The sequence below is a fragment of the Aedes aegypti genome, chromosome 3 (assembly GCF_002204515.2).
Source record: "Aedes aegypti strain LVP_AGWG chromosome 3, AaegL5.0 Primary Assembly, whole genome shotgun sequence".
Taxonomy (NCBI): domain Eukaryota; kingdom Metazoa; phylum Arthropoda; class Insecta; order Diptera; family Culicidae; genus Aedes; species Aedes aegypti.
The window spans coordinates 129,959,790-129,980,717 of NC_035109.1; the positions used below are offsets into that span (position 1 = coordinate 129,959,790).

Genomic DNA, 20,928 nt, shown 5'->3' on the forward strand with positions numbered 1-20,928 from the left:
ACGTAAAGTTTCTTCAGTTATTATTAAATCGAAGAATTCTTAAGGATTTCTTTGGACGATTTCACCACGAACTTCCCAAGAATCCTAGCAGAAATTTTCTGGATACCTTGGAATTAAGATTTTTTTTTTTCAAAGATACGTTACTCGAGGAACCAACGGTTTCTCGGAACATATTCAGCGATTCTCCATAGAATTCACAAATAACTCCATTATTCCCTAGCGAGGTTGTTTTGCATATCTTGTTATTTTCGTCCAGAAAAAAAAATCTAAAGGCTATCTTAATAGATTATTCCCCATCTTTTTTTTTCAGAAATTTTCCAACAGGTTCATACAAAACTTCTAAAAGAAGTTCTCAAAGAACTTGTTTAAAAATAAAATCCTCAAGATATCACTGATCCTGGTAAATACACGATATATTACTACAAGGGAGAAGCCTTTGAAAAATCTCCAGATTTCTTCTGGACTCAGTATAAAGTCTTGGATGGGTCTCCAGAAAACTCTACATAATTTCCTGCAGGATATTCTAGAGTTCCCTAGAAATTATGTAGTGGAACTCTGAGGTAATTACAGGAATAATTTCTTTAGCATTTTGTGGTCTCAATTTATAAATGAACTATGAGATTGAAGAATCCATTGAGCTTTTTTTAAGATGTTTTATAGAAAAATCCTTTAATACAATGCAAAATTTTTGGTAGATTTTGTGGAATAAACCCAGGTAGGATTTATGGAACAATTCCTGTGATAATCTGTGGGGGTAATCCTTGAAGGAATGGATCCTAAAATTAATGGAAAAACATTGACATGAGAGATTTTCGGAGAATTCTTAGATGATTTGTTCGGAACATATTCTCCAAGAATTTCTTCGACCCAGAATTGCAAACTTCTCGGAAGCATTCTTTTAAAAGTCTTTCTCCAGTTATTACTCTAAAATAGTAATAACTGAAGAAATCGGTGGAAGAATACTTTAAAAAAAAAAAATCTAAAATTCAGTTACAATTTCTGGGAAAATTTGAAGAGTACTCCCATATCCTCAAATGGTAAACGATTTCTTTGAGCAAATTCTGAAAGGATTCCTATTTTCATGCTATGCTGAAATCATTTAAAGATTTCTAAGCTGGACTCGCTTGGCTACGAAATAACTAGAGGCGGTTAAGACCAAGTCAATCGTAGATGGATTTCTAGAAGAGGAAAAACACGTAGGGATATCAGGGTATTGAATTGAGAAATATCCTGAAGAGCACTCATCAAATAAAATTCTGCCGTTGGAATTACTTTGAGAATTTTTCGATGACCGATGTTTGGCTTTAAAGTCACCAATGACAAAAAATTTTGACTTATTGCGAGTCAATTCTCGCAAGTCAGTTTGGAGCAAATCAACTTGCTAGAGCACTGAAAAGGCAGCTAGCATTATTTGGCTTTACATCAATTATCTTGATAAAGCCTCGCCAACAATAATTCGCAAATTCACTCGGTTCATGGCCGCTTCTCTCCATCCTCGACTGTGACCCACACTCTCCAGGTCCTGGTGCACCTGGTCAATCCACCTAGCTCGCTGCGCCCACGCCTTCTTGTTCCGACCGGATTCGTAGCGAACACCATCTTTACAGGGTTGTTGTCCGGCATTCTTGCAACATGCCCTGCCCAGCGTATCCTTCCAGCTTTAGCTACCTTCACGATACTGGGTTCGCCGTAGAGTTGAGCGAGCTCGTGGCTCATCCTTCGCCGCCACACGCCGTTCTCCTGTACGCCGCCGAAGTTCGAAAACCCCAAGAGCTTGCAAGTCCTCCTCGAGCATAGTCCACGCCTCATGCCCGTAGAGGACTACCGGTCTTATGAGCGTTTTGTACATCGTACATTTGGTGCGGGGGTGAATCTTTCTTGACCGCAGTTTCTTCTGGAGCTCATAGTAGGCACGACTTCCGCTGATGATGCGCCTTCGTATGTCCTGACTAACATTGTTGTCAGCCGTCAACAAGGATCCGAGGTAGACGAACTCGTCCACCACCTCGAAGGTATCTCCGTCTATCGCAGCACTGCTTCCTAGGCGGGTCCTGTCGCGCTCAGTTCCGCCAACCAGCATGTACTTTGTTTTCGACGCATTCACCGTTAGTCCGACTCTTGTTGCTCGCGTTTTAGGCGGGTGAACAAATCTGCCACCGTTTCAAATTTTCTCCCAATAATATCCATGTCGTCCGCGAAGCAAACAAATTGTCCGGATCTCGTTGAAATCGTGCCTCGACTGTTAAGTCCGGCTCTCCGCATAACACCTTCAAGCGCAATATTGAACAACAGGCACGAAAGTCCATCGCCTTGTCGTAGTCCCCGCCGAGACTCAAACGAACTGGAGTGTTCGCCCGAGATCTTCACGCAGTTTTGCACACCGTCCATCGTTGCTCTGATCAATCTTGTGAGCTTCCCGGGAAAGCTGTTCTCGTCCATGATTTTCCATAGCTCTACGTGGTCAATACTGTCGTATGCCGCCTTGAAATCGATGAACAAATGGTGCGTAGGGACCTGGTACTCACGGCATTTCTGGAGGATTTGCCGCACGGAAAAGATCTGGTCCGTTGTCGAGCGGCCGTCGATGAAACCTGCTTGATAACTTCCCACGAACTCGTTTGCTGTAGGTGATAGACGACGGAAGAGAATCTGGGATAGCACTTTGTAGGCGGCGTTTAGGATGGTGATTGCACGATAATTTTCACACTCCAGTTTGTCGCCCTTTTTGTAGATAGGGCATATAACGCCTTGCTTCCACTCCTCCGGTAGTTGTTCCGTTTCACAGATTCTGACTATCAGCCGATGCAGACAAGCGGCCAACCTGTCCGGGCCCATCTTGATGAGTTCGGCTCCGATACATCCTTGCCAGCGGCCTTGTTGTTCTTGAGCTGTTGAATGGCATCCTTAACTTCCCCCATCGTGGGAGCTGGTTGGTTTCCGCTGTCCGCTGTGCTGACGTAGCCATCGCCTTCGTTGTCCTGACCTGTGTTCTCAGCGCCATTCAGGTGTTCATCGTAGTTTTGCTTTCACCTTTCGATCACCTCGCGTCGGTCCGTCAAGATGCTCCCATCCTTATCCTGGCACATCTCAGCTCGCGGTACGAAGCCTTTGCGGGATGTGTTGAGCTTCTGATACAACTTCCGCGTTTCTTGAGAACGGTACAGCAACTCCATCTCTTGGCATTCCACCTCTTCCAGGCGGCGCTTTTTGTCCCGGAATAGGCGGGTTTGCTGTTTCCGCTTCAGTCTGTATCGTTCCACGTTTTGCCGCGTACCATGCTGCAGCATTGCAGCCCGCGCTGCATTCTTCTCCTCTAAAACCTCCTCACGGTGCTCCCCTGACCGTTATTATCAGAAAAAAATCTCCATCAAATCTGTGCTCACCAGTCGTTTTCTATAGCTAAGCTGCATGTCTGGGCAAAATTTTAAAAAAATCGTAGGGCCCGTTTTTAAGTTACGCCCTTTTGATTGTTTAAGTCCACAAATTCAAAGGAAATCTGAAATATTTGAACGGGTTTTCATTAGCCGTGACTACCAGAAGCAATATACCATCAAAATTTGGTAATTAGTTGGTTTATTTATTTATTTGTAACTTATGGGTGGAGTTTTGAATGAGAAAATCAACAAAATTTGGAGTTACGCCCTTTTGGAGGTGTAATAATTAAAAACACTAATTTTAAATAGAATAATTAGGCATTCTAATACCATTAAGCATGTTCAAATGTTTTCAATGGCACATTGCATTTACATGCAGCAAAAGTGTTTCACCATTAACTGATTTTTCATAGGCTCAAGTGCTATAAGGCATTACGGAGCCAATTATGTAGCACATACAAACAGACGTAACAACTAGAACAATAATCAATTTAAATCATAATCACGTGAACATTTACGCCCAATGCTAAAAATACTTCATTTGGCCAACCGCGAACTAGGTGGCGGTAGTGAGCAAACGCCAAACTCGAACAAAAGTGATGCGAGCGCCACGATTGGCATGTCGGCCAACTACAAAATATTTGAATTGGGCGCTATTCTGCTGTGCTATGAAAAAAAAAAGAGTGTTACGTATGTTTGTCTGTGTATGTATGAACTGCTATAGCTCAACTAGCTATCCCCTCGGCTTTTCCGGCTAACTTTGTACTACCCAGAACAAAAACTTCAATTGCCGAGTAATGTAGTATTGACTAAACTATGTCAGTCAAGACCAGTGTCAATACTTATGTTCTCATTTATAGCATTTTTCACAAATTCATTTAGATTTTTCACAAATCTTCAACTTTACATATATGTTCCCGGTCTTTTCGATTACACAAACACGTAAAAGTCCTAGATAAATACAATAGTAAAAGCCTTATTTTACTTGTCTACATTAACAATCAAAACTCTCTTGAGATGATTCTATAACTTAACCTCGAATTTCATTTCCCCGAATATCATTAATCCAAGTGTCATCACACTGAACGCACTATTACGCTGAATGCTATTGACCGGAATATATAAATACTTTGAAATGCCCCGTGATAATGGAATTGGAAGTAATACCATTCAACGAACTGGAACTCGATGTAATGGTCTTCAGGTTTATAGTATTTGGGGTAATGGAATTCAGAGTTAAGGGGTATATTAAAAAAAAAAGATTTATAACATATGGTAAAAACAGAGTTCATCGTGAATTCTGCGTAAATCCCAGTTTAGGTTACCGAAAAATTGTTAATTGTTCTGTGGCCCTGTTAGTTACTTGCTGCTCTACTAATCATAACATAGTTTGAATCTTTGTAAAGACTCACCAGCTGCTTAACCCTGCACAAACAAAAATCATACTTTGGGGGCGACCCAAACTTTTCCAAGCTGACGAAGACAAAACAATTAAAATTAAGCTCTGTAAGTGCTGAGATTTTAAATTCCATTATTCAAAATGATAACGGATGCTCTAAACTTTGCATTATTTTCTTTCATTTTGTATCGCTGTTTTCTACGTTGTAAATTTTGTTCTGCTACTGCTACCCATAACGCCTACTATTTGTATGAAGTATTCTGAGCTTGTACGGATTTCGGTCCCCCACTGTACGTATACATGCGTTTCGTTACACAACATGTACCAATGATTTGCATGAAAACTAATCTAAATAGTAAGTACATGGGTTCACCAAACTAGCCAGAATATTGTGCCACAAAAACTAATTTGGTTACATTGTGAAATTCCTTATAGCACTTGAGCCTAAGTAAAATCAGCTAATTGTGAAACACTTTGGCGGCATATAAGCACAATGTGTTATTGAAAACATTTGAACATGATTAACGATATTAGAATGCCTGATAATTCTATTTCACATTAGTGTTTTTAATGATTACACCTTCAAAAGGGCGTAACTCTAAATTCTGTGGGTTTTCTCATTTCAAACGTCGCCCATAAGTTACAAATAACTATATAAACCAACTTTGATTCAAATTATAGCAATATATTTATTCTAATAATCACGGTGAATGAGACCTCATTTAAATATTTCAGATTTTCTTTGAAATTGTGGACTTAAACAATCATAAGGACGTAACTTCAAAATGGGCCCTACGATTTTTTTAAAATTTTGCCCAGACATGCAGCTTAACTATAGAAAACGACTGGTGAGCACAGATTTGATGGAGATTTTTTTCTGATAATAACGGTCAGGGGAGCACCGTGTCCTGGCACTCCTCGTCGAACCAATCGTTTCTTGAGCACATATCCGACAATGCTTTCGGCAGCGTCGTTAATGGCTGCTTTGACTATGCTCCAGCAGTCCTCAAGAGGGGCCCTATCGAGCTCGCCCTCATCCGGCAACGCTGCTTCAAGATGCTGCGCGTACGCATTGGCGACATCCGGCTGTTTCAGTCGCGCTAGATTGTACCGAGGCGGGCGTCGGTACCGTACATGGTTGATGACGGATAGTTTTGGACACAGTTTCACCATCACCAGGTAGTGGTCGGAGTCAATGTTAGCGCCACGATAGGTTCTGACGTCGGTTATGTCGGAGAAGTGCCGTCCATCGATCAGAACGTGGTCGATTTGCGATTCTGTCTGCTGAGGTGATCTCCAGGTGTACCGATACGGGAGGCTGTGCTGGAAATAGGCACTACGAATGGCCATATTCTTGGAGGCGGCAAAATCGATCAGTCGTAGGCCGTTCTCGTTCGTCAGCCGGTGGGCGCTGAACTTTCCAATCGTCGGTCTGAACTCCTCCTCCTGGCCAACCTGAGCGTTCAAATCTCCTATGATGATCTTGACGTCGTGGCTTGGGCAGCGGTCGTACTCGCGTTTGAAATGCGCGTTAAATGCGTCCTTGTTATCATCAGTGCTTCCGGAGTGTGGGCTATGCACGTTGATTATGCTGAAGTTAAAGAATCGGTCTTTGATTCTTAACTTGCACATTCGTTCATTGATCGGCCACCACCCGATCACGCGCCTTTGCATATCACCCATCACTATGAAAGCTGTTCCCAGCTCGCGTGTGTTGCCGCAGCTCTGGTAGATGGTATGATTGCCTCTAAACGTTCGCACCAATGCTCCTGTCCAGCACACCTCCTGCAGCGCTACGATGTCGAAACCGCGGGTCTTCAGTACATCGGAGAGTATGCGAGTACTTCCAGTGAAGTTGAGAGATTTGCAGTTCCACGTACCGAGTTTCCAATCTAGTCCTTTTTCGTCGCTGTGGTCTTTGCCGATGTTCGGAGGACCATAGTGCGCAGTGTAGCTTAGAGTCCTTCTCTGGCACTCGGACGATGATCAGCCACCCCTGACATGGGGTACAGACGCTGTTGTGAGCCGCTCCTAACATGGAGTACAGACGCTCCAGGTTTGCAAAAGCAAAAGCAAACCCCCCCTTCCCTGTCAGCAAACGACCAAAGTTCCCACCGTGGGTTGGTTACCCGATCTTCCCCAAGGTTACTTGTACCCCGGCCAGTACCACGAGGAGGTAGGGATAGGAGTTGCTGGGCAAGAGGCTAAGGACCACACAAAGGGGTATATTATATTCCTGCAGGTACGCGAGGTACCAATGGTACGCCATGCCGAGCCATTTACCGCGCCAAATAGGCAGCTATGAAAGTATATTTACCAAACTGTGTTTCAACTGAAACACCTAAAGTTTCAAAAACTTTTGTTTCAAATGACGAAAACAGTTGATGTTTTATACGCCTATGAATGATGATTGCAACTCCCCCACATGCACCATCAAGTCGATCATTACGATAAACAAAAAAGTTAGGATCTCTTTTAAGTTTAGATCCAGGTTTTAAATACGTTTCGGTAATAACTGCTATATGCACGTTATTAACCGTAAGAAAATTAAACAGCTCGTTCTCTTTACCATTCAAAGAACGAGCATTCCAATTTAAAATATCTAAATTATTATTTGGATCCATTAGAAAAACGTAATCCAATAACAATTTGATTTGTAAATTTGGACTGCTTGAGTAATAGTGGCGGCTTTAAACATTGCATCAATGATTAGATTTAATTGTTTAGTTAGAAAATTAAAATCAGAGGCAGACATATCACTTGAAGTGGGTACATTTGATGATTTCCCATTAGAATTTTCGGTAGACGAAGAAGCGGAGTAGGAGTTACCTGTGGCGGTAGGTTTTTTTTCATTTGATTTGAAACAAGTAGAATGGGTACTCATAGTACGAATAGGGGGGGGGGGGGGGGGGTTCAAATTACCTGCTACGATATCGGCAAAGGATTTACCGTGGATATATTCGATTTACCGTGAGATACATTCGAAATTGAAAGATTCGAACGGCTACCCGACGGTTTAACTGAAAAATGAGCATTGTTCGATACTCTACCAGGCAAATTCCGGAAACGACCGTTATCAAAACGGACATTATTCTTCATCTGCCTGGCATGAGCCTCAACGCGCGAAGGACAATCCCAAAAATTGACTTTTTATTTGTCCCGCAATTAGAGCATATGAACTTGGTGGTATCTTCCTTCACTGGATAGACGTCCTTGGCGTGAGAAGAACCTCCGCAAATCATGCATTTAGCATCCATGCGACAATTTTTTGTACCATGACCCCACTTTTGGCACCGACGGCACTGAGTGGGGTTCTGGTAATTTCCTCCAGGTTTCTGGAAATGTTCTCACGTCACACGGACATCGAACAAAAGTTTTGCTGTTTTCTAAAGCTTTAATATTATTTAAATAAAATTCTTGAGAAAGCCCTTTCCGAACAATGCCAGATTGGGTTCTCTTCTTCATAATGATTACTTGGACTGAAGAAAATCCAAGTAAATCATTAATTCCACTTTTGATCTCTTCAGGTGAATTATAGTCACTAAAGAGACCTTTCAAGACGACTTTGAACAAACGTTCAGTTTTGTCATCATAAGTGAAAAAAATGTGCTTCTTCTTTTCAAGATGTTTGAGAAGAAGTTCGCGATCTTTACGAGTTTCCGGCAAAACGCGACAGTCTCCTTTCTTTGCGATTTGGAACGAAACCTTGATTTCCCTAATGGAGTTCAAGATCTCCTGCCTAAATCCCCAAATTCGGAACAACTGACCACGATAGGCGGCACTCTTTGCTTCCTCACTTGAATCAAAGAGCCTGGGCTAGAGGCTGCTTCGACTTGGTTTTCGGAAAATTTGTCTAGAGTATCGAACTGATTGCTCATTTCGATACAATTATCATTACTATTCATTTCACCCTTGGAAGAAAGTTCGCATTCCGGAGAAACGTTTTTTAAAAAACTTCCAAGAGCAGAGAGAATTCGTGTACGTGTAGCATGAAGGTACAATGCGCACTAAAGATTTCTCCTAATGCTTCCAAAACTCAACTTATAATATTCTCACATACACCAAAAGCTCTTTATTTGAAACCTTCAAGTAGACATGTTGTCACGATGAGAGGGGTTCCAATAAATTGGTCAGATGAAGTTAAGTATCTAGGGCTCATGCTAGATAAGAATTTAACTTTCAAAAATCACATTGAGGGCATTCAAGCCAAATGTAATAAATATGTAAAATGTCTCTATCCCCTTATTAATATAAAATCAAAACTTTGTCTTAAGAACAAGCTTTTGATATTTAAACAAATTATCAGGCCAGTCATGTTGTATGCTGTACCAATATGGACTTGCTGTTGTAATACCAGGACGAAAGCTCTGCAGAGAATTCTAAATAAAATTTTTGAAAATGATTCTTGAAGCTTCTCCCTGGTATAGTACCAATGAGCTACATAGAATATCCAATGTTTCAACATTGGAACAAATATCAAATAAAATAATTAATAATTTCAGGCAAAAATCATAACAATCTAAGATCAACACCCTTTGATTTTTCCATGTTTTGAGCAGATTTTTATGCAGTTTTCCACCATGCTCTTCTTTACTTGTTGAAATGTTGTGTTTCGAATGACATCACAACTGACACTACCAAATAAACTACCAAAATAAACAAAAAAATATGTTGGATACATAGAAGCAACAGCAGTTGCAATATTTCGCTGTTATTCTTTAACTATTTCGCAGTGAAATTTTTAAATGTGATTATTTGTTCTGCGTCTACATTTATCATATACTATTTTTACGTTGATACAACATGAAGCAAAATTTATTTTTTTGTTTTTTTGACGCCATGAACGCCATTTAAAAATAAATGTCCAATCGGGGTAATATCGACACTTTCATTTGGGGTAAAATCGACACCTTTCATTGCTTCATAATCTAGCTTCAGGGAATCTTTCTTGGTCGGAAGACTTTCTTTGTAGTTTATGTGAGTCTTTATTTTGGAATTCCAGTGAAATTCATGGATGGCGAACTTATTAACATGTAAAATATGACACTATATGATTTGCCACATGCTATCATTAGGCATTCAAAAAAATATGTCTATGTTATTACGTTTAAACTTATTTGATAAAGCGTGAAGGATTTTTTTTATTTAAAATTAAAGAATTAATAGAATAAATAGATTACTTTATGTGAAAACATTGCAATTTCCCATAAATAATCTTGTTGATTATTTACAAATCATGAGGCTCGACAGTTTTTATTTCTAAAAATAATTACACTTTTTTGTTTTATTAAAATAAAACAGTATTATTTTCACAACCAATCATTCGCCACAACTTCATCGTCGCAAACATTCCATGAACACAAATTAATTATATCCATGTGTATTTCATCCCAACTTTATAGTCTTAGCATGGGACATTTTGAAATTTTCCCATAAATTCAGTGGATATTTGGCCTCTCCTCAATAATTTACGTATTATGTGTATAATCTTTAGATCTAGGGGTCATCAAAGTTAAAAGTCATGTTTTAGCATTCTTCTTAATATGCCATGTGATGGTGATGATCACAACGTATAAATTCCACTCAAAGTGCATGTGTCGGTTTTTACCCCAACAGGGTATCGATCTTACCCGCACTCTCAATTGTCTCACCTCAAAAAAAAACCTGAAATTTCAATTTGATTAAAATCACTATAAACCCTAATATATCATCCAGCGATCGCAAGGGTTGATAGATTTAATACCAATATGTGATTCGACAAGAATTTTAGGTTCGTTTAACAAGCGAAAGTACAAAAATATTATCAACTAGTGGTCCCGGCAAACTTCGTCTTGCCATCAAGTAGGCTGTTGAAAAACCATGCAAGTCCCGTGTGGAAAATGACAAGATTTCTCCCGTTTTCTCCACTATCCCGATGACTTTCCTAAACTTTTTCTTCGCACAAACACGTTCGGAGCTCTGGACGAATTCAACAGTGGAGGAATCATGTAAGTCCAATCACCCGTTCTGAAGCCATTTCGTGACATACAAACACCATTCCATTTTTATTTATATAGATAGATAGATAGATAAGCTTAGGGTGTCGGTTTTACCCCGAATTCCCCTAATGTTTGCAATAATAGTTATATGCAATTAAAAAACAAAAAAAAGTAATGTTTGGAATGATACTCATTAAGAATTAACATATAATTTAAAAAAAATATGTTTAGTTGAGTGTTCCTCAACCTTTTGACAAATGCTGTACCAATGCTCGCAGCTGGTGTTGTTGTAGCTAGTTAGTTAAGGTGCCTGCTGATTGGTCTAGTTCAAGTTGGTGGTCAGGCACAGAGAGAACAAGTTTGTAAACGAAAACAAGCGAAAGCGAGTCTGTCGGGGCGTCGGCGCATTGACCGCCACTTTGGCTGTATGACGACGACCGGCTTCAGAAGAGAGCCCCATAAAATGTAAAGTCGTTCCAATTGAAGGGCAACTGCCACTGCACTGGGGTAGCAAAAAGCGTACCTACATTTAATGCAGTGGAGAATGGACATAAAAATGCAAACTATGCGGTTTAATGCTGCTTCCGCCTATCGATGGGCGACAAGTGAAGACGAGTGGGATACTACTAGAAAAATATCGGAAACAGATAAAATAATTGCCCATAATGACTGATTACACAGCTTTACAAAGTGCACACATTTTTGGGTGTATATAAGTTGAAGTCAGCCAACAGTGAGAGTTCGAAAGCATTTAATTCCTTTATTCTTATCATTCCAAACATAACATTCATTTCTTATGTCTAGGTGTTCTGTGTTAGGGAACATTATCATCCTAATTTGGTAACGCTTCTTCTTCTTCATGGCATTAACGTTCTCATTAGGACAGACCCTGCTTCTCAACTTATGTTCTTATGAGCACTTCCACAGTTGTTAACTGAGAGCTTTCTTTGCCAAAGTTGCCATTTTCGCATTCGTATATCGTGTGGCAGGGAATTCAAGGAAATTTACATTACGTGTTGTGAATTGTAATCATCTGCTTATTAGAGAAAACAGTCACCTTCGATTAACTTAACCTAAAAATATAACGCATTAATGATGACAATCGAAGATTGGAACAATTTTTGCCTAAAATTAAAAATAATTGATTATTATTTATTATTTCTAGCGCAACCAGTGATCTTTCAGAGGAATATAATGGAGCAGTACAAAATTACATCATTAATCATTTAGGGTATTTAAGGTGATTATAAAACGAAGCCAAACTTTGAATTTTCAAGTGCACAAGACTGGAGAATCTAACAACAGTTCGCGTTGAAAATCAATCAAATTACTTGCTTGCTGGTGGTGAGTAATGGAATAAATTTTCAATGCGGAGCGCTGTTTGGTTCTCAAGTCTTGTGCTCTTGAAAATTTGAGGTGTGGCTTCGTTTTATAATCACCTTAATCAAAGCTATTTCAAATACTCAAGACCTGACTAATGGTAAAACTAAGCAGTACTGCATAAGCGGAAAAATACCAGAAAACAACACTAGTTTTGTGATTGTTTACATCAAATTCAAATAAAAAAGATTTATCAATATTTTAGTGAACTAATCCATCTAGCAGGCAAAATAGGACTTAAACTTTCATGTAGGATATTGACATTGAATTGTAGGACATGATTTGATTCGCACGATTTTTTTTAGATTACAAATTTCTTGCAGCGTTTCTTAGTTGCTCAGAATTTAATGTTATTTGCTCGTCTTATTAATGATATTCAGTATATTTTTTTCTTTCCCAGCTTGTAAAACAAGTGAAGTTCAATTAGTTTTTTTTTAATATAGTGTGTTTAAGTGGAACATCAAAAGCCCAGTTAATGTTTAATACTTTTTATTATTACAACACTTTTACCAAGTTCGTTATTACTTCTTGGTTTCAAGTTTTGTAACTATTTTACTAGATATTGTACCCGTTTGATTTATTCAAAATCATGTCAAAAATTGAGTCAAATAACACCAAACATAACATATTATAAAACCGTGGCAGAAGCTAGGTACGACAGTGCCAATCAACCGGTGCCCTACATGTGTCGCAATTTGGTGCTTAATTGAAAATGAGAATCCCTTGGCAACCAATTACCGCATGTCCAATTGCTGACTCCCGTCAAAGGTTTGCATGTGCGACTGTGATGGTTTCCAAACTGTGACAATGCATCATCATCAACGGTTATGTGTTTTAACTTCATTATTGGTCCTTATTTTTTGTCGTTTCGTTTCCCACGAGCTCCAAATTTTTACCTTTTTCTGGATTGGGTGAGTTACAGTTCTGTCAGTCTGTCAGAGAACTGGTTTTCGTTATCTATCAATTAGTCATCTGTAATTAATAAAATTTTAATAGTTTAAGCTCTATGGTTGAAGATCACGGATCCCTAAAATGGTTGTCGCAATAGTGTACTATTTATGCATATATTCGAAGGAGGTTATCAAAAACTAGTAAGCTACAGAACCCGTTTTATTGTAAGGGGTCATGCACAAATTACGTCACGCTCCAAGGGGGGGGAGGGGGTCAAGCCAAGCGTGACAAGCCTTTCAAAATTGTCAGAGGACTCATACAAAAAACGTCACAAAGGGGGGGAGGGGGTCCAAAAAGTTGAAATTTTGCGTGACATAATTTGTGTACCATCCCTAAAGCTTCTTATAGAACACAAAACAAATACGTAAAATAGTACTGCTGCTAGATTCATTCTTCATAAGTTTATTGTTTCATTATCCTGGCGAAGTTATTACCGAAAGAGAAAACCGATCACTGCTATAATGCCATTATGATACTTATGAGGTTTTGATATAAAAAAAAAACGAGACTGAATACTAATCATTTGACTTTTTAACTATTGCCCCAACTGTTATATTCTGTATGATCCAACAGTAGTCGGGCATTTGCGCCAACTATACAACGTATAGTCGCAAACATACCGTCCACTGTTTTCATTACACCGTCAGCAGTACGAATGATATTGATTTGGGATATCTTGATCCGTAAGAAGCATACCTTTAGGCGATTGCGGGTCTACAGGGTATTCGAAAATTATCGGTACAAACTTGAAAAGCGTATCTGATCAAATGAACCAACTCAATTGAGCATATTCATATCGTTGATTTTCTTGACTTATTTTGTTCATTGGCCATATGTTTGGTACACAGAGGTCACGTTATTATGGGACAAGATGACCCATTCTAGAGGGAGTAGTAGGTACTTATTATTCTGAGTTTTTGTTTCAAGTCGAATGTGTTGTGTGATCCTAAATATTCAATACTCATTAGACTTCGAACAATATGTCTTTAACTCAGTATAATATAAAAAACAACATAGTTCAATGAATATTATCCATCATTAGATTCTTATAGGAATAAATATTGTACAAAAACCGAACCATATGTATGTAAATACAGGCATCTGTAATATCAGTTGGTCAGTTACACTCACTAGATACAACATGATGTTTGTTCCTGATATCACTATCTGTCCGTATAGTTTGTATAGTATTAACTGCTGTCAAGTGTACCTGCTTATATCATGGTTGTATTCAAGCTGAGTGTTCATATTGTTAAATATTTCTCTTCTACATGGTCATAGGCCAATTTAGCCCCAAATAATTGTTATATTTAATTGGATAAAATATAAGAGGCTGTTCATAAACCTAGTGATCATTTTCTGGAATTTCAGACCACCCAGACAAATAGATTGGAGGGTATTAGATGATGGAATGATTTTTTATGGATCGTGGTCTTTAGCCAAACTTCTCCTACCTATAAATTACCACGTGATTTATGGACGCTCCAATACATAACAGCCTAATAAATGAAATTTATTTTCTGAATTTCTTATCAGATAAAATATTACATTCTATCAGATGATTTGTTCAAAGTTTTTCGATGATCAACTTTTCCAAAATAAACATGATTTACATTTTTCAAATTGTCTATAACTGTAAGTACGTTTCTTTTTCCTAATAGTTGGTTTCATTTATTAACTCAATGTTTCTATAGCTAAAATCTCAGACATTCTGTTGTTCCACCACAATATATTGCCGTTTTATATTTTAAAAAAATCATTTTCAAAAAAATATATTTAGAAATCATTTTGAAAAAATAGTAGTTTTCAATAGTGGCACAATAAACGGCTGGATATGGCGTACCATTGGTACCTCGCGTACCTGCAGGTATAAAATAGACCCCTTTGTGTGGTCCTTAGCCTCTTGCCCAGCAACTCCTATCCCTACTCCTCGTGGTACTGGCCGGGGTACGAGTAACCTTAGGGAAGATCGGGTAACCAACTCCGGTGGGAACTCTGGTCGTATGTTGACAGTGAAGGGGGGGGGGGTTTGCTTTTGCTTGTGCTTCAGCAAACCTAGAGCGTCTGCACTCCATATTAGGAGCGGCTCACAACAGCAACTGTTCCCCATGTCAGGGGCTGCTGATCATCGTCCGAGTGCCAGAGAAGGACTCTAAGCTAAACTCTGCACTATGGTCCTCCGAACATTTAGGGGGAATGGTTCTCCGGAAATCTAGGGGTTGGTGTCAGGACCTGCAAGCCAGCTGTAAAAAAACAAGCAACGAATAATTAACGAGAGAATACGGACCGGAACAATCGGCAAAGACCACAGCTAAAGAAATGGACTAGCAGAACTGGTCGGTACATGGAACTACAAATCTCTCAACTTCATCGAAAGCACACGCATACTCTCCGATGTACTGAAGGTCCGTGATTTCAGCATCGTAGCGCTGCAGGAGGTGTGCTGGACAAGTTCGATGGTGCGAACGTTTAGAGGTAACCATACAATCTATCAGAGCTGCGGCAACACAAGTGAGCTGGGAACAGCTTTTATAGTGATGGGTGATATGCAAAGGCGCGTGATCGGGTGGTGGCCGATCAACGAAAGAATGTGCCAGTTGAGGCTCAAAGGCCGGTTCTTCAACTTTAGCATCATAAACGTGCATACCTTTCACTCCGGAAGCACTGATGATGACAAGGACGCATTTTACGCGCAGCTCGACCGCTGCCCAATCCACGACGTCAAGATCATCATAGGTGATTGGAACGCTCAGATTGGCCAGGAGGAGGAGTTCCACATAACCGACGTCAGAACCTATCGTGGCGCTAACATTGACTCCGACCACTACCTGGTGATGGTGAACCTGCGTCCAAAACTATCCGTCATCAACCATGTACGGTACCGACGCCCGTCTCGGTACAATCTAGCGCTACTGAAACCACTGAATGTCGCCAATGCATACGCGCAACATCTTGAGATAGCGTTGCCGGATGAGGGCAAGTTCGATAGGGCCCCTCTTGGGGACTGTTGGAAGACTGTCAAAGCAGCCATTAACGACGCTGACGAAAGCATTGTCGGATATGTGGAACGGAGCTCAAGAAACGATCGGTTCGACGAGGAGGGCCAGAAGGTTTTAGAGGAGAAGAATGCAGCGCGGGCTGCAATGCTGCAGTATGGTACGCGATAAAACGTGGAACGATACAGACAAAAGCGGAAACATCAAACCCGCCTATTCCGGGACAAATAGCGCCGCCTGGAAGAGGTGGAATGCCAAGAGATGGAGTTGCTGTACCGTCATCAAGAAACGCGAAAATTCTATCAGAAGCTCAACACATCCCGCAAAGGCTTTGTGCCGCGAGCTGAAATGTGCCGGGATAAGGATGGGAGCATCTTGACGGACGGAAACTAACCGCACGACCACGATACCCACACGGTTTCCACTATTCTGAAAAGTCTTATTTCATGGATAATTGATTTTTTGAGAATAATTAGCATTTTAGCTACAAATTAGTATGTATTCAAACTGATTATTACCTAAAATTTATATATCTTTAAAATATTAACGTTTTGGTATCGTTAAACATCTCACTTTTCGAAGTTGTATAAGTACTAAAATTCTTTTAAGGATCTTGCACAAATTATGTGATGCTTCAAGAGGGGAGGGAATCAGACATAGCGTGACAACCCTTACAACATTTTTGGAAGTCCCATGCTAAAATCGTGACAAGAAAGAAGAAGAGGGTCGAATAAGTCCCAAATTTACGAGACATAATGTGTGCCCCATCCCCTACTCCAATAATTTCAAGAGCAAGCCATCGCAAAGTTCATCCCTGTACTCAACCCAACATATGCACAAAGCTTTCGGATTCAATTATCCACCATTCTCGCCATCATCACAAGTGGCAGTCAAAGAGCCTACTTGTGTGTGCTCCGTTGGCTCACGCATTGACCTGTACTTACTGATAATATTTTATGACCACACTACACATTCATCCATCCGTTCGTTGGATAGGGGCCAGCGAAATGCGGGGAACTCCATATTGCATATCATTGTAGGAAATCTTCCCCGTCGGCCACTCTCCACGAAAGAGATACGAAAACCAGTGCACTGGCAGAGCTGTCGTTGTCCGGAGGGATCCACTCCACTCGCAATTTTTTATTATTTCCACTAATTCTCTCATCTCTCGAAAGCGGTCGCGGAAGATTCAAAACAAAAGTGAGAAAAAAAGAATCGCGCTTGAATGATAACGAAAAAAAGCGTAGGAATAAGAAAAAAAACAATCGGGCGTTGTTTTAAAAAATTTGTGCAATTGTTTTTCGTTCGGGTCGACGAGATTTTCGACGGTTCGGCACACGGCAAGTGTTGATCCTGTGATTCGTGGACTTATATTGTGCTCCCGCCGGGTCGAAGTGCGCCGTTTGTTTGTGCCGGAGCACTGTGGGCCAGAAATCGGAATTTCGCGAAAAAAAATCCCAGCCATAATGACTTCTTGGATTCCAAGCTAATAGCTCTTGGACTCTACTATATAATTCTATGTTTGAAATCGACACTGGTAAACATCGACACTGGTAAACATTGGCTTTGCAGGACGCTGTTGAGCCTAATTCAACTCGGAAACGCACACCAATACCACTATCAGGAAGAGCTAACACCAATCTTCCTGATAGTGGTGTTAGTTTGCGTGGGCGGGCTAAAAAGGGCTCAACAGCAACGTTTCCAAAAAAAGGCTCAAGACCTCTTGGGCCCTTTTCAAATGTTTGTCCAGATTTGTATTATTTGCACTGGGACATAGCCTGCTTCTCAGCTTATATTCTTATGAGCAATTCCACAGTTATTAAGTGAGAGCTTTCTTTGTCAATGTTTCCATTTTCGCATTCGTATATCGACAGGCACGACGATACTCTATGCTCAGGGATGTCGAGGAAATTTCCATTACGATTAGAATTCAGGAAATTGTTCTATTAATTTTCTCATTATTGAGAAATTTTTCATTTCGAATTAAAAAAAAGTGTTTTCGAATTTTGTGGTGAAACTTCAATTTCCAGCCCACAGTGCGGGATGGTAATTAATTTTTGTGAAACAGTCTGTTCGCTGCGGTTCCGTTTGGTCATATGCGATATTCAAATTGTTTGTGAAGCCCCTCTTCTGGCCGTGAATTGCACGCCGCCAAATTGAATTACGCGAGTACGGAAGGAAGTGTGCGCGTGTACATGTATTGGTGAATGTTTGCAAATAATTTAGACTTTTAATTAATATTTTTTCTCTGTGCGTAAACAGTTTGAGGAAGAAAAACAAGTACTGCGGGGGAATTATTTGTGCGTAACGGTGTTGTGTAGATTAGAAATTCGGAAGAGATAAAGCTGAACACATCTGCAATAAAATGGAGTTTGTTCCGTAAGTTGATAATATGTTTTAAACGTTATTTTAGGATAGAAATATTTGGATTAGCTATACAAGAAGTTTCCCTAGAGATTAATTTAAATTATAAGTCAAACATTTCTGTTTAGGTGAATTTATATTATCCAAGTAAGACTTTTGTTGCATCCATTGAGAGATCCTTGACGAAGTAGAATCATAATCGCAGAAGAATTTGGTATATGTGCTGTTATAAATTAGATACCATTATCAGTTGATCATTGTTTTTTTTTTTATTTGAAAATGCAATTGTTGTAAGATTTATATTTTTAAAACAAGTACTGACATCCATCGCTCGTGATCATATACTGTATTTCGATTTCTGGAAGTTTTAAAAATATTAAAAACATGTTTTATGTAATTTTTATGATATGTGCCAGTATATGCACTGTATGTAGTGTACTCTTGGCCTCAGACCCTCATCTCTCCGGAACCAACTCACGGCATTTCTTCGGGGAGGGGTCAGTAGCACATAAATGTACTGACGAGTCTCCAACCAAACCGTCTCTAAGCGCATCGGAATCGCAATTGTGCTAAACGTAGGCTAACGAAAATTCCAAAAGCGCGCTTGCTGATGTGCTCTCGGGGAGACTCGTCTTATGTGCTGCTCGGCGCTACGGCTCGCCCTGGGTATCCAAGTTGTGAAACAGCTGCTCAGTAACGAAGAGTCTCTATAACTATTTTCGCCTCATCATGCAGGCACAGAGAAACAGACGTAACACTTAGAACAAATCGCGATCAAAATCATAGTCGCGAAAACATGTACGCCCAATGCTAAAAGCACTGTAGGTGGTCGATGGACAAACAGGTGGCGGTAGTGTGTAAACATTAAACACGAACAAGAACGACGTGAGTACTGCGGGTGGTCGATTGACCACCTACCATATATTCGAATCAATCGTTAAAAAGTTGGTCGATGGACAGCATCGAGAGTGTGACGTCTTTTTATCTGTGATGCAGGTGTCTAGATGGCCTACATAATATGGTCGAAGACTCGCGACCCAAGAGTTACAATTTCGATCCTCGTTAAAAACTTTTGTAATCACTTCAATTATTGAGCTGAATTTTAAACAGCACATGTGATGGAGCGCATGAGACCGCAGTGAGACACATCTCAAGAAAAATGAGGCGCACCAAAAAAGATCTCACAATGTATAGCGTTCCCATGCGCTTGCAAGCAATTTTCCGAGAACACGTCCCCGTAGCGAGCATGTGGTCCCTTGCAGCAATGAAACGCAGACAATCGAACACGACATGCTCCGCTGTTTCCTATACACCAGCACAATTAGTGCAGTTATCCCATTCCTGCTGCCAACCTCTGAGCGTTGCCTCTTTATACGCGTTTCGGACTCCTCTTTGGTTGAAGCATAGAACATCTTCATTGATGATGAGCCACGGCCTCTTTAGATACCGTTCGGTATGCACTTGCTACTCTTAACCACATGATCCTGTACGTGCTTCCCCAACCGCTTCAGGTTTCTGCTTATTCTAAGCACTTTTGATCAGATTGGACCACCATACCTTAGTATGAATAGCGCCACGCTTGCCAGGAGCTTGCGTTTGCTGGCAATTACAGCACAGCTGTTAGACATCATCCTCGATAGCGCCGCTATAGCCGTAGATGCCCTTTTACAACGTGGCTAGCGAAGCCGAGCTAGTCATCGATCATTACCCCAAGATGCCTAAGGAAGGGATCGCTAGGACTCTACGGGGCAATCATCTATTGAGATAAGCGCACGTTGTTTGGACTTGCGGTTGTTGACCACCACCACCTCAATCTTGTGACGGACCAGTCCTAGTTTCCTAGACTTCATCCATTCCTCAACAATGGAAATAGAGTGCGCTGCTGTAAACTCTACTTCCTCCATTGATTCGCCATAGACCACTAAGGTGATTTCATTGGCAAAGCCAACAATCCTAACACCCGTCGGAAGAGGAAGCCTCAGTACGCCATCGTGCATCGCATGCCATAACTTGGGGCCTCCTCTGTATCATATAGTAGAATCCTATCATCAAAATAGATTTCTAGAAGCTTGCACAACTGCACCTGTACCTTGAGGCGATAAAGTACCGCCGTGCGGGGTGACATTGGGCCTAGGGGGTTACTTTGACCGCCTCTTTCGATGCATCTCATGATTAGTAGAAGCGCCAAAAACTAATCTATGACCATCTATTAGCTATATACACTCCCGTGCATAAGTTTGGGTTCACCCCCTAAAAAACATGCAAAAGTGTTCAGTCCATATCTCTGTGATTACAAGTCCAATTCAAACTCTTTAAGCCGCATTCGAAAGGCAAAGAGTTATTCTTACTTCGTATGTATTTTTCCAAAAACATTCTTTGAACTTTGTATACTAAATTTGTACTTAAAGTTGTGACATTTTTCAAAAAACACACTGAAAAACATTACTAATTTCTTCAGCATTGGATTGACAAAAATTTTAAAACAA

At 40.3% G+C, this 20,928-nt stretch overlaps 1 protein-coding gene across 9 annotated transcripts in view; it reads left to right on the forward strand.

The window, feature by feature from the left end:
* The window catches only part of LOC5576099 (galactokinase), a 182,519-nt gene that overhangs the window by 79,955 nt on the left and 81,636 nt on the right, over positions 1–20,928 (forward strand). For 3 of the 9 annotated variants that reach the window (XM_021849460.1, XM_021849459.1, XM_021849467.1), the window contains exons 1-2: positions 17,143–17,472; positions 18,341–18,457. The exons of 1 other annotated variant lie outside the window; for it this stretch is intronic. In XM_021849460.1, coding sequence (XP_021705152.1) covers positions 18,444–18,457 — 14 coding nt within the window. In that variant the 5' untranslated portion in view covers positions 17,143–17,472; positions 18,341–18,443. 5 more of the 9 variants (XM_021849463.1, XM_021849461.1, XM_021849462.1 and 2 more) reach the window with 5 other exon arrangements.